The sequence below is a fragment of the Leptodactylus fuscus genome, chromosome 8, assembly GCF_031893055.1.
Source record: "Leptodactylus fuscus isolate aLepFus1 chromosome 8, aLepFus1.hap2, whole genome shotgun sequence".
NCBI lineage: Eukaryota > Metazoa > Chordata > Amphibia > Anura > Leptodactylidae > Leptodactylus > Leptodactylus fuscus.
Genome location: NC_134272.1, coordinates 12,637,294 through 12,651,152, shown reverse-complemented (window position 1 = coordinate 12,651,152; position 13,859 = coordinate 12,637,294). Strand labels below are relative to the sequence as shown.

Genomic DNA, 13,859 nt, shown 5'->3' with positions numbered 1-13,859 from the left:
AGTGACTGCACCAGCAGAATAGTGAGTACAGCTCTGGAGTATAATACAGGATAAGTAATGTAATGTATGTACACAGTGACTGTACCAGCAGAATAGTGAGCGCAGCTCTGGAGTATAATACAGGATAAGTAATGTAATGTATGTACACAGTGACTGCACCAGCAGAATAGTGAGCGCAGCTCTGGGGTATAATACAGGATAAGTAATGTAATGTATGTACACAGTGACTGTACCAGCAGAATAGTGAGTGCAGCTCTGGAGTATAATACAGGATAAGTAATGTAATGTATGTACACAGTGACTGTACCAGCAGAATAGTGAGCGCAGCTCTGGAGTATAATACAGGATAAGTAATGTAATGTATGTACACAGTGACTGCACCAGCAGAATAGTGAGCGCAGCTCTGGAGTATAATACAGGATAAGTAATGTAATGTATGTACACAGTGACTGTACCAGCAGAATAGTGAGTGCAGCTCTGGAGTATAATACAGGATAAGTAATGTAATGTATGTACACAGTGACTGTACCAGCAGAATAGTGAGCGCAGCTCTGGAGTATAATACAGGATAAGTAATGTAATGTACACAGTGACTGTACCAGCAGAATAGTGAGCGCGGCTCTGGAGTATAATACAGGATAAGTAATGTATGTACACAGTGACTGTACCAGCAGAATAGTGAGCGCAGCTCTGGAGTATAATACAGGATAAGTAATGTAATGTATGTACACAGTGACTGTACCAGCAGAATAGTGAGCGCGGCTCTGGAGTATAATACAGGATAAGTAATGTAATGTATGTACACAGTGACTGTACTATCAGAATAGTGAGCGCAGCTCTGGAGTATAATACAGGATAAGTAATGTAATGTATGTACACAGTGTCTGTACCAGCAGAATAGTGAGCACAGCTCTGGAGTATAATACAGGATAAGTAATGTATGTACACAGTGACTGTACTATCAGAATAGTGAGCGCAGCTCTGGAGTATAATACAGGATAAGTAATGTAATGTATGTACACAGTGACTGCACCAGCAGAATAGTGAGCGCAGCTCTGGAGTATAATACAGGATAAGTAATATAATGTATGTACACAGTGACTGCACCAGCAGAATAGTGAGTGCAGCTCTGGGGTATAATACAGGATAAGTAATGTAATGTATGTACACAGTGACTGTACCAGCAGAATAGTGAGTGCAGCTCTGGAGTATAATACAGGATAAGTAATGTAATGTATATACAAAGTGTCTGTGTCTGGAGTATAATAGCACAGCGTAAGTGATGTAACGTATCCATTCAATGTGTGTAGATTAATTCTAGATATAAAATGTAAATGAAGATTTTCTGACATACCGGGGGCTATTTGTGGATTGGGGCACTTCAATAAGGAGCAGCAGTATACATACACATAATATTCCCTTACCCATGATTCTTATCTCCCACCACACCATACCACACGGCGTTGGCACATAGGAAGAGGAATATAAGAAGAGCGCAGCAGGTGGCTCTCTGGACGCGGGTGAAGCGACTTCGGGGAGGTCGGTCCCACATGGATAGCCAGACATGTTTCTCAGAGACTCCTCGCTGGAGTTCAGCCATGAAGATGCGGGAAAATCTCTTCAACTCAGTCTCACCTGATTAACACAAGAGGTGTATAGTGATAACCTGGCTAAGAGCATAGAGAATTGATTAAAAGACGAAAATTACTCACTGGCTGCAAAGATTTCCTTCTCCACCCGACGACCGCTCTCCTCCTGTCCTACAGATAGCCAGTCATTGACCAGGAAGAAGTAGTTCTTACTGCGCTGGAGGTCCTTGATGATGACGTGCTGCACGTACCAAGAGGGGCTGAGGCCTGTCCAAAGATATACATTATCAGGGAACCTAAATCATCACCCAAGTCTCCATCACCCCCTGCATTAACCGTCACCCGACAAGATACAGCCCAGAGTACAACTCTATTGTTACGCGAAGATCACCTCACACAGCATTGGAGAAAGCAGCACAAGGAGACTTTAAGGCCTCATGGACTCTCTGAGGTTCTTCTAACTTGTGTTCTGATGCTTCAATCCATTCTGATATATATAAAGCAAGTGTTATAAAATATCGGAACGGAACAAAGTATCGGAAGAGCCTTGGGCTGCACACTTAGTCATCTACATATAGCCTAAGGTTGGAGGGTGATATTGTGCTGATGATGTATACATCCCACAGAGGGCTGCAGTATTTACAGAGGACCCTCCATCTCCTCCACAAACCCTAGCTCTTGTCATCCTTTAATAGCCATCTTTCCACTTATTCCAGTGCAGTTGGAATTTTCTCTCTAGTCCCCACCGTTCCCAAGCAATTAGTGCAGTTAGTCTTGATGCCTGAAATGCTAACTAGACTCCCTAATGGTAAGAGGGTGGTTTCAGGCAACAGCAGGCAAATGGGGGCGTGATACACAACTCTGATCGGAGCCTCGAGTCACGCCACAACCCAGGGAAGGTGAGTGCAAATAGACACAGACAGTGACCTGAATCACACCACCATGTCTGCACCAGCCTTCCACCACCCACTTGACATTAGGGAGCCTAGTTAACATATCAGGCACCAAAACTAACAGCAATGATTGCTCATGAAGGGTGGGGGCTAGAGAAAAAATTCCAACTGTGCTACAATCAGTGGAGAGCTGCCTACTAGAGGATGAAAAGGAGGTCGAGATGGTGAAAGGTCCTCTTTAAGGAAAATACATAAAGTGGATTAAAAATCACAAAATATCGAAAAGTTGAGATTGATGTCAAGTGCTAAGGGATTTAATATAGACCTGGAAATCAGTGGTGATCTCAGATATCAGTGAGTATATGATTGTGTCACACACACCCCTCACATATCAGAAGATCATGATCTCTGGAATACATATTTTCAGCAAAGTATTGCCCTTTATACGGTAACAATCCCTGAGTTTCCAATTCTACCACCAGATGGCAGTGTTCATCTACACACCAGCAACCAATTAACTAAAAGTTCATTTGCATAAAATGATTATGGTTTGGAATGAAACGGTTACGAGCGTCTTTAACGACAATTACCTCGCGCAAATGAGCAAAGCGCGGACAGAAATTGATTGTTGATAAATATTTGAACAGCCTCCTGTACACGGAAATCCATCTCTCTGCTCATTACGTGTGTACAGAAGCCTAAACAGAGGAGGCGGATATTACTGCTGGACGGTCGTCTCATGTACACAGGGATTTACCATAATGCAGTGACTGTGCCCAGTGCAAGTAAACATGTTACATCAGGGCACAGGGGTATCATTAAAGGGGGCTTCCTGCCTATAGCCATCTCTATAGCCAGATTTAAAGGGGTTGTGCTACAAAGCTGGACCACCAGTGACCTGGCACTTATCTTCTATCCTGTGTCTTTGGTGGCACAACCACTTTAGGATCTGGTCTGACTACGACAACATGCTGACGTTACAGTAACAGATAACCCGCTCACCCTTATTATCGTGCCACAGACGGATTTTCCAAACGTTTCCCAAGTTCTTCTCTGTTGCTATCTGGAAGATGTCCACACTGTTCCTGCGGAAGGTATTCTCCCCATCTAGATGCCGGTGGCCACTTTTACTGTCCACTCCGTACAGACTGATGCCAACATGAGCGGTGGTGCCTGTGCGGGAGGAGAGCAGACATTGAGGACGTATGTGGAAGGTTAGATTACATCGTAACACGTGTACACTCATGTACCTGCACTCATACGTGTAGACATACAAATGTAGCTGTACTCAAGTAGACACACTCATAGACAGGCACTCATGTCTACAGACACTTAAAGACGACTCACCAGATCCTCGACCCCATCCTGTCTTCACCAAAACCTCGTATTTATAGAATCCAGCTTTCCCGCAGAACGGAATAACTCTGGCCTTACTGACGTCCAGCAAGTCTAGTTTGTGGACAATAATGGTGGCCACAGAGTAGGTAGCGAAGCAGACGGCGCATGTGAGCAGGACAATGTAGTTAATACCGGGAGGAGGAGGCTGAAACAAGAGAGCAAGGAAGAGACGATTCTTAGTATATGAAGGTTATACAGTACCAGGGATCTGAAAGGTCATATATATATATATATATATATATATATATATATATATATATATATATATATTGGACATGTAGGTCCCTGTGTGAATAGAGAGGTAGTAAATGTCTACAACCACCACTCCATTCACTTCTATTACATGGACCATTGGCTTTATTTGGCCATCCATAGAAATGATTAGACCAGTAGTCACCCATGTTCACTACCACTCCATTCATACATGAGACTTGGAGCCCCCCACTCTCATGGTCAGTTATGGTCCCAGGATTCCCAGTGATCACGTTTCTATAAGGGATCCAATCACCATATTTCTGGAGACGGCCTACTTACAGGGTAGATAAAGTTGACCGAGTGAGGTGGGACGAAGAGGCTGGCACCGAATGCCGTGAGATGTTGGGTAAGACACACGGCTTGGTCCGGCCTGGTATCTTCTAGGGGTACAACGCCCTCTGTCTTCCATTTCATCTCATTACCATCGAAGTACTGACACAGGGAGGTGTATAGGCCCACCGTCACGTCCACCGGAGACCACATGTAATGGTTAGTGATGTTCAGGTAGTAACGTCTGGTCAGGTTTCCATCGCTGAAAAAGACATATTGATATGAAGGTTTATATATCCGGAGACACATGACAAGATGGCACCCGTTAACCCTGTCACGACTAATCTCTTACGAGGGGGCTATGAAGAAGGTGTAGAGCTTGTGGTCATCTCCTGACATGAAGTGCTCGCTGATCTGCTTCATGTCGCTATAGTTGTACTGGTTGGGATGGCCGCTCTCATGTAGATACACGGAGATGTACGGCTCAGGTTCACTGTCCTTGTATCTCTCTGGAAACAAAAAGCAAAATAAAAATACACTATATGAAAAAAAACAAAGCATGCCTTTAACTGTGACCACCCCTGGACAGACCGCTCTACAGCACCGGAGTCATATATGTAAGGGTAACATGCTGCCTACCACAGCCACCACTAGAGGGAGCTTGCTGCATGCTCAGGCTCAATGTATAAACTGAGACAAAAAGCTCCCTCTAGTGGTAACTACAAGTAGTCAAAACTTTACAATTGTACGGCTACTGCATAATGGAGTTCTGACTGTTATAAAGATATATTAAGGAATTAATCAGGACAGAATATTAAACATGTTTATATTTAAAAACAAAATGGTGGACATTCCCTTTAAGGGTTGAGATTTACTGGTGTTTTTCCCTTTAAGGAGGTTTCAAAGAGTTAGAATAGGTTCTCAACATGTAATTATGGGGGTTCAATGCCCAGTCCCCCATCAGGTGAGTGCTATACGCTCTTCACTGGATACTAAGCAAACTATATATTGTATAGTGGCTGTGTTTGGTATTGCAGCTCAGCCCCATTCATTTGAATAGGACTGAGCTACAAATAGGTTACGTGACAAATGAGCATGATATCACTGACCTGTGAGGCAAAGGTGGCGCTCACCCAAGTATTGCCGCTGCTCCAAGCAGAAGATCTGTGGGGGTCCCAGATGCAGTACCCCCCACGATCAGAGACTCATGACCTATTCTACAGGTAGGTTATCAATATGGAACATCTGGAAAATCCCTTGAAATGTAGTATCGTTTGCTCACCATCCTGCGCGGTGTACGTGATCCGTATGTGTAGTCCGGCGTTCTCGTTGCTACTCTCTGCCTCCAGGTCCACTTTCACCGAGCGCCGGCTCTGAACATGGGCCACACCCGCTGTAATGTTACCGACACCAGTGTTATTGGCGACGCTGACAGTGATGGCCTTTTCCGAATCCAAGCTCTCCACCGGGATCTGGCTGCCATTACTAGTCTGGAACTCCATAGATGCCACCTTGGTGGACACGGTGTAGTTACTGATGTACCCAAAGGGGTAGGGATTAGAGTCCACCTGGAACATGACCTGGATGATGTCTGTGAGGTCGGGGAAGGTGCTATTAAATCCTTGTGGAATGAAGAACTGGCAGCCGGTCCTGTTACTATAGCACAGCAGGTTGAGAGGATCCGAGCGTTTGCCCTGGGCCAAGATCTCCCCACCCTGCAGGGTCAATGGCTCCTCGTTCAGTACCCTGGACTTCATCAAAATCCTCATGAGATCAGAAGAAAGATTGTAAGCCTCAGAGGCGACGGTACCGTTGTTGAGGACATCACACAGCTTCCCTCCTCTGTGGACAGAGGACTTGGTGTTGACAAGATGGATGACGTCTCCTGCAAGCGAAATTAAATCAGTTTAAGTCGACAGCCCAAAGGACATAGAAACAGGGACATATCTATAGATGGCGCAGTTTAAGTTTCCCCCATGTCTGTAAATGACCAGACAATGGCTCTTGCTCTTAAAGGGATTTTCCAAGAGGATAGCGTATCAGTATCTGATGGGGGTATATTGTGGTCGAACCCCTTTTGTGGTGTCACATTCACATTCAGTCACATGGTACAACAGAAGCTCAGGCCCGTTCAAGTGATCAGGGCTGAGATGCAACACCAAGCACAGCGACTACCATAGGCACTACTTGGTAGTCAGTGAAGAGGCCGCCTGAACATTGCGGCCTCCTTACACAGCTGATATGTGGGGGTCCCAGGGGTCCGACTCCCACTGATGTGATACTGATGACCTATCATAAAGAACAGATCATTAGTATATACCTCTCAGATAATCCCTTTAAATATCTGTAACTACAAGGAATCTAAATGGAAAGTATTTTATACATTATTGGGTCACAATTCACACTGAACTGTCATGGCTTTGTTCTTCTGATAATCAGTATGGATATATTTCTCTATATATTCTGCATCATGTGCACAGATCTGTCCAACATACAATTCCAGTTATGTATTGCAGTATCTATCTACGCACACCTATATAGTGTAATGACCCATCTGTGCCCCCTATACAGTATAATGCCCCATCTATGTACCCTATACAGTATAATGCCCCATCTGTGCCCCCTATACAGTATAATGCCCCATCTATGTACCCTATACAGTATAATGTCCCATCTGTGCCCCCTATACAGTATAATGCCCCATCTATGTACCCTATACAGTATAATGCCCCATCTGTGCCCCCTATACAGTATAATGCCCCATCTATGTATCCTATACAGTATAATGCCCCATCTGTTCCCCCTATACAGTATAATGCCCCATCTGTGCCCCCTACACAGTATAATGTCCCATCTGTGCCCCCTTTACAGCATAATGTCCCATCTATGTACCCTATACAGTATAATACCCTATCTGTGCCGACTACACAGTATAATGCCCCGTCTTTGTATCCTATACAGTATAATACCCCATCTGTGCCACCTATACAGTATAATACCCTATCTGTGCCGACTATACAGTATAATGCCTCGTCGATGTACCCTATGCAGTATAATACCCCATCTGTGCCCCCTATACAATATAATGTGCCGTCTATGTACCCGATACAATGTAATACCTCATCTGTGCCCCCTATAGAGTATAATACCCTATCTGTGCCGACTACACAGTATAATGCCCCGTCTATGTACCCTATACAGTATAATACCCCATCTGTGCCCCCTATACAGTATAATACCCTATCTGTGCCGACTATACAGTATAATGCCTCGTCGATGTACCCTATGCAGTATAATACCCCATCTGTGCCCCCGATACAGTATAATGTGCCATCTATGTACCCTATACAATGTAATATCTCATCTGTGCCCCCTATAGAGTATAAAGCCCCATATATGTACCCTATACAGTATAATACCCCATTTGTGCCCCCTTTACAGAAAAATGCTCCATTAGTGCCTGCCACATATTATAATACTTCAGTAGTAATCCCACACACAGTATAATGAGACATTAGCAACCCCTATACGCTATAATGTCCCATTAGTGCCCCCTATACAGTATAATGTCCCATTAGTGCCCCCTATACAGTATAATACCCCATCTGTGCCCCCTATACACTATGATGCCCCATTAGTGCCCCCCTATACACTATAATGTCCCATTAGCACCCCCTATACAGTATAATGTCCCATTAGCACCCCCTATACACTATAATGCTCTATTAGTGCCCTAATTGGACATTTTTTGCAAATAACCCCCTTTATCTTCCTAGCATACCAGGTAGTGACATTGACCCCTCTACTCCATTTGTTTACCAGGGAATGTTAAATAATATGAAATATATTTTCCTAAATTTTCTTGCCTAAATCTGAGATGTGTCTTTACTGATTGCAATTGGTTTTATCAGTTGGTCATAAGATGTTATCATATTTATACAATATTAATATATTCTACATTAGAAGTGACAGCCGATGTCATGACGTACATATCAATATAGTATTTCTATATAGTCCAAGTAAGAAACCTAGGAGGAGGGGAGGAACAGACTCTGACATGAGGCGGAAGTAGCACTTAGCTATGAGAAGATGTATTAGAAGACTTCTTATATTTGCTTGTACTGTTGATTAATGCAAAATTTATTGAACGTTTAAAAACATGGATGCTTCATGTTTCAGACACAGCACCACTCCTGTCCATAGGTTGTGACTGGTATTGCAGCTTGGCTCAACTAAAGTGAATCGAGTTGAAATGCAATACCCCATACAGCCTCTGCACAAGTGTGGCGCTGTCTTTGGAAGAAAGTCGTCTTTTCTATTCCAAGACTGCATCTGCGTGCTCAGATGAATACATATATAGAATGGACGGTCTAGAATGCAGTACGTCTGGCAGTTCTGGCCAAGGATTACACAATGCCGTCGCACAGATGATGATGGATCTCTCCCTGTAGCTATGGAAGCCCTTAACAGTCTTGTCACTGTAAATTCCTTTCCTCCAGGAGCTCCGGCAGCACAATAGAGACTCATAACTCATCGGCACCTTGTTTCCCCCCCCTTCCCATTTCAGCCCCGTGACATTATTAAAAGGTCTTTCTATCATCCCATTCCTCCCGTGTAATTATCCGTCTGCGGGAAAACTCTTCCTCTACGATTTTACGATTATTTATGACGACTCCTGCAGCATTTTCTAATTGTTTGTTTGCCTAGAGATCTGATCGCACCATGTAAATCACATCAGCCTGAAGAAATAGCAAAAAAATTATCACATGAAAGAAACTCGTCCTTCATCGCCAGTAAAAATCATTTCCCCAGAGACCGCTTCCTTGTATCTCAAATGGAAATATCGCTATTTCCGTCATTAAACGCTCGTCGGAGTCTTCGGGGCTGTTGTTAAGAAACCAAAGAGCTTCAGTAATGCAAGAAATCGCTCATTTTTATTTTACATTTCAACAATTACCATCATTAAGTGGGAAAAAGTCTGATAATATTCCAGGGCTCCGACATAGGATGTCAGTGCGGCGGAGGTATGGCTGATCTGCTTACCTGTGACCTTGTGAGGGGGGGTAATAGAGACGGGGTCTCCTAGTCGGGCCCCTCATCTATTAGCGACAGTGGGGGGGCCCTGACAAAGAGCGTCTCTCATCCTGGAGGACCCAACATGTCCTTATCCTACAACATTGTTTCCCAATCTTTTCGTTCTCGAAAAAAATGTCCTAACAGATAATTCTTACCAAAAGGACACAGATAATGTTACATGCAGCAAGGCAAGCCGTCATAATCCTAACCAGGGGCGTAACTACCGCCATAGCAGCGGAGGCAGCTGCCACAGGGCCCGGGACATTAGGGGCCCGGTGACAGCCGCTACCGCTGCTATCATTATACTCGGGGGTCTTTGTAGACCCCCGAGTATAATGATTGGTGGACTGGGAGAGGTAAGGGAACGTAACAAACATAGTTACTTACCTCTCCATGATCCTGCCAGGCCTCCTTCCTTCTTGTCTGACATCTGACGTCACATGAACCCGGCCTGCTTCACGGGTCATGTGACATCTGACGTCATAGAACAAGGACTGCAGCGGAGAAGACAGCGTAGGAGCCGGGGGACAGGTAAGAAACAGTAATTTTTTTATGTTTTTACTCCCCCAGGTCTCCGATTATTTTCAGACCCCAGAGTATAATAATTGTTTATGGGTGTCCACTATGGGACATAATACTGTGTGCAGGGGCCACTATGGGACATAATACTGTGTGCAGGGGCCACTATGGGACATAATACTGTGTGCAGGGGCCACTATGGGCTATAATACTGTGTGCAGGGCTTACTAAGAGAGTGCGGAGGAGGGGGTCAGTCGAGGTCTTCAGCGTCGGTGTTGGTTGGGGGGGGGCCCATGTCAAAAGTTCGCCACGGGGCCCCGCCATTCCTAGTTACGCCACTGATCCTAACCATAGAGTTGCGTCACTGTGACAGGTTTCCATGGCCCAATAACTATCAATCAGGGTCATAGCTATATGCGGCACAGGGATACAAAGGCCACATAGGAAGACACCATTAAAATCAGAGGCAGGTTCTGCCATGTGAATGAGCCCTAAGCGCACAGAGCTGTGACCCACCGGTAGACACAAGAAGTCCAGAAAGACAGTTCTATGACAGGACCTATCTTACCCATTATGTTCAGTATGTTATCTGCAATGGTGGTCGGGGTCATCATCCCTTGAGTGGTTTCATTCTGCAAGATAGACATCATGGCTCCCAACTTGCTGAGTGTTTTTCGCTGACAAGATGCACATGCCAACTCCTTGCTGGCCACCTGAAGACAAAGGGGACGGTGGTCTTGGTTAAGTCACATATAATGCAGCAACATGAAGGTGGCACGGTCATTCTAACCAGTACCCTTGTACTTCCCCTACTTACCGTACACTGCGCTAGTGCTGCCGCAATCTGTCGTATATCATCCACCGTGTTCACTTTCAGAGATATGAGGGCATCGGTTATCGTATTACGCACATCCACCAGGTTCTGCTCGCTCGCCTCTTCTTGCTTGCTCATGACATGTTCATACTGACAGAATTAAAAAAAATAAATAAATTTAAAGGGGATGTCTAAAAAACTTAGTTTCAAACACCATGTTAGGAAATTTTGGCTACTAAGAGCATCTCTTTTTGTGGAGGACTCAAGGTAGTAAAGCATTAGATGGCAATAGAAATTGTGTAATGCTTTATTAACCCTGTGGTGGCGCTGCAGGGAAATTACATACCTCATTAAGAACGGTAATGAGAGTCAAGGAGTACTCGGCCACATGCTGGGGGTCTCCCTGCTTCAATAAACCCGGCAAGTGAGACTTTGTGAGGTTACGTAACCAGTCTGCATAGGTGAGGTATCCGTCAGGGAGGACGGGCATCAAAATTTCCAGGGTGCTGCATCAGACAGAGACGTTTGGAAAGATTACACAGTTAGTTCAAAAAACCTCACCTCATAAGTGACTTTGCTGGATCCACTTACCGGTTTAAGCCCACTGCTGTCGCCCCCTGCTGGTCCTGCACAAGTATAGAAACTTCCACCACGAAGTTGGACTCCTGGTAGCCGACAGGAAGGAAAGTGATGTGTTCTGAGCGGCTGCCCTTGTATACCCAGAAGTCATCGCAGTGGCCACCACGGCAACGCTTAGCTCTCAGGATGAAGACTAGGGACACCTCATCTTCCGTATCTCTCCATCCTACAAAGACCATCACAACTGTAATAAATGAGGTTACATCAGGGCTATGTAGGTGTGTGCCCGGTACAGAAGGTCCTGACCTGTGCACTCAAAGTGGACTGGATCCGTTAGAGCATGTATGGTCCTATTAGGAAAGATTCTGCAGGTTCCTCCAGAGGGTGGACTATTGGGGAGCAGATCAATGGAAGCAAACCCCTCTTCCTCCATGCTGGGATCACTGACATGCAGGGTGAACTTGTACCCCTCTCCGTCTTTTAACACTCCCTGTCTGAGGACCAGGTTCAGCTCTCGGTCTCCTGTGGTTGTGGTGCTGGCATTGAGGATTAAGGTCTTGTTGCTGAAGCTCTGAGCTGTCCATCTCTGCCGGGAGAGACAAGTCTGTAACTAAAAGATGGCATGTGATACCAAAAAGGGTATGAAAGGACTGTACATTATAGATATACACAGATGGGGAGGTGAAACCTACTATTGGGGCCATGACAAGGGCTCTATGACACAGGGCATGTCTAAGATCCTTACATAAGTCAGATTCCTGCAGAGTGCACGTCTTACCCCAGACCTCGCATCATCCTGACAGTTCGTGCAGGAGCCTTCCAGGTAAACATAGGAGCTAGCGCTCACTTCATACACAGACTGCGCCTTGCAGGATACACACTTCAAAGACACAATGGGAACGCGGCCTCTCTTAATTAATACCTGCAAGAAAAGAGACAGCGCATCTAAATACTAAGAGTGTAACTAAGATCCATCAAACCAGGGCCCAAGACTACATATTACATCAAATGTCACATAATTTTTGCTATATAGTTAGTAGAACATCTTATCTGAATCAGCAATTACCACAATAATACTGCCCCTATGTACAAGAATATAACTACTATAATACTGCTCCTATGTACAAGAATAAAACTACTATAATACTGCCCCTATGTACAAGAATATAACTACTATAATACTGCCCCTATGTACAAGAATATAACTACTATAATACTGCCCCTATGTACAAGAATATAACTACTATAATACTGCCCCTATGTACAAGAATATAACTACTATAATACTGCTCCTATGTACAAGAATATAACTACTATAATACTGCTCCTATGTACAAGAATATAACTACTATAATACTGCCCCTATGTACAAGAATATAACTACTATAATACTGCCCCTATGTACAAGAATATAACTACTATAATACTACTCCTATGTACAAGAATATAACTACTATAATACTGCCCCTATGTACAAGAATATAACTACTATAATACTGCTCCTATGTACAAGAATATAACTACTATAATACTGCTCCTATGTACAAGAATATAACTACTATAATACTGCTCCTATGTACAAGAATATAACTACTATAATACTACTCCTATGTACAAGAATATAACTACTATAATACTACTCCTATGTACAAGAATATAACTACTATAATACTACTCCTATGTACAAGAATATAACTACTATAATACTACTCCTATGTACAAGAATATAACTACTATAATACTGCTCCTATGTACAAGAATATAACTACTATAATACTACTCCTATGTACAAGAATATAACTACTATAATACTGCCCCCTATGTACAAGAATATAACTACTATAATACTACTCCTATGTACAAGAATATAACTACTATAATACTATCTCCTATGTACAAGAATATAACTACTATAATACTACTCCTATGTACAAGAATATAACTACTATAATACTGCTCCTATGTACAAGAATATAACTACTATAATACTGCCCCCTATGTACAAGAATATAACTACTATAATACTACTCCTATGTACAAGAATATAACTACTATAATACTATCTCCTATGTACAAGAATATAACTACTATAATACTACTCCTATGTACAAGAATATAACTACTATAATACTGCTCCTATGTACAAGAATATAACTACTATAATACTGCCCCCTATGTACAAGAATATAACTACTATAATACTACTCCTATGTACAAGAATATAACTACTATAATACTATCTCCTATGTACAAGAATATAACTACTATAATACTACTCCTATGTACAAGAATATAACTACTATAATACTGCTCCTATGTACAAGAATATAACTACTATAATACTGCCCCCTATGTACAAGAATATAACTACTATAATACTACTCCTATGTACAAGAATATAACTACTATAATACTACTCCTATGTACAAGAATATAACTACTATAATACTACTCCTATGTACAAGA

General features: G+C 43.2%; 1 protein-coding gene across 1 annotated transcript in view; it reads right to left on the bottom strand.

Annotated features, from left to right (window-relative positions):
• PKD1 (polycystin 1, transient receptor potential channel interacting) overlaps positions 1 to 13,859 on the bottom strand; it is a 73,348-nt gene that overhangs the window by 11,170 nt on the left and 48,319 nt on the right. Inside the window, exons 16-28 of the mRNA XM_075284679.1 lie at positions 12,172 to 12,315; positions 11,700 to 11,979; positions 11,406 to 11,619; positions 11,161 to 11,320; positions 10,818 to 10,964; positions 10,569 to 10,713; positions 5,688 to 6,290; positions 4,758 to 4,914; positions 4,415 to 4,667; positions 3,830 to 4,025; positions 3,485 to 3,655; positions 1,713 to 1,856; positions 1,425 to 1,635 (exon numbers count right to left, since the gene is read on the bottom strand). Of these exons, the coding sequence (XP_075140780.1) occupies positions 1,425 to 1,635; positions 1,713 to 1,856; positions 3,485 to 3,655; positions 3,830 to 4,025; positions 4,415 to 4,667; positions 4,758 to 4,914; positions 5,688 to 6,290; positions 10,569 to 10,713; positions 10,818 to 10,964; positions 11,161 to 11,320; positions 11,406 to 11,619; positions 11,700 to 11,979; positions 12,172 to 12,315 (2,825 nt within the window). The remainder of the gene's footprint in view (positions 1 to 1,424; positions 1,636 to 1,712; positions 1,857 to 3,484; positions 3,656 to 3,829; positions 4,026 to 4,414; positions 4,668 to 4,757; positions 4,915 to 5,687; positions 6,291 to 10,568; positions 10,714 to 10,817; positions 10,965 to 11,160; positions 11,321 to 11,405; positions 11,620 to 11,699; positions 11,980 to 12,171; positions 12,316 to 13,859) is intronic.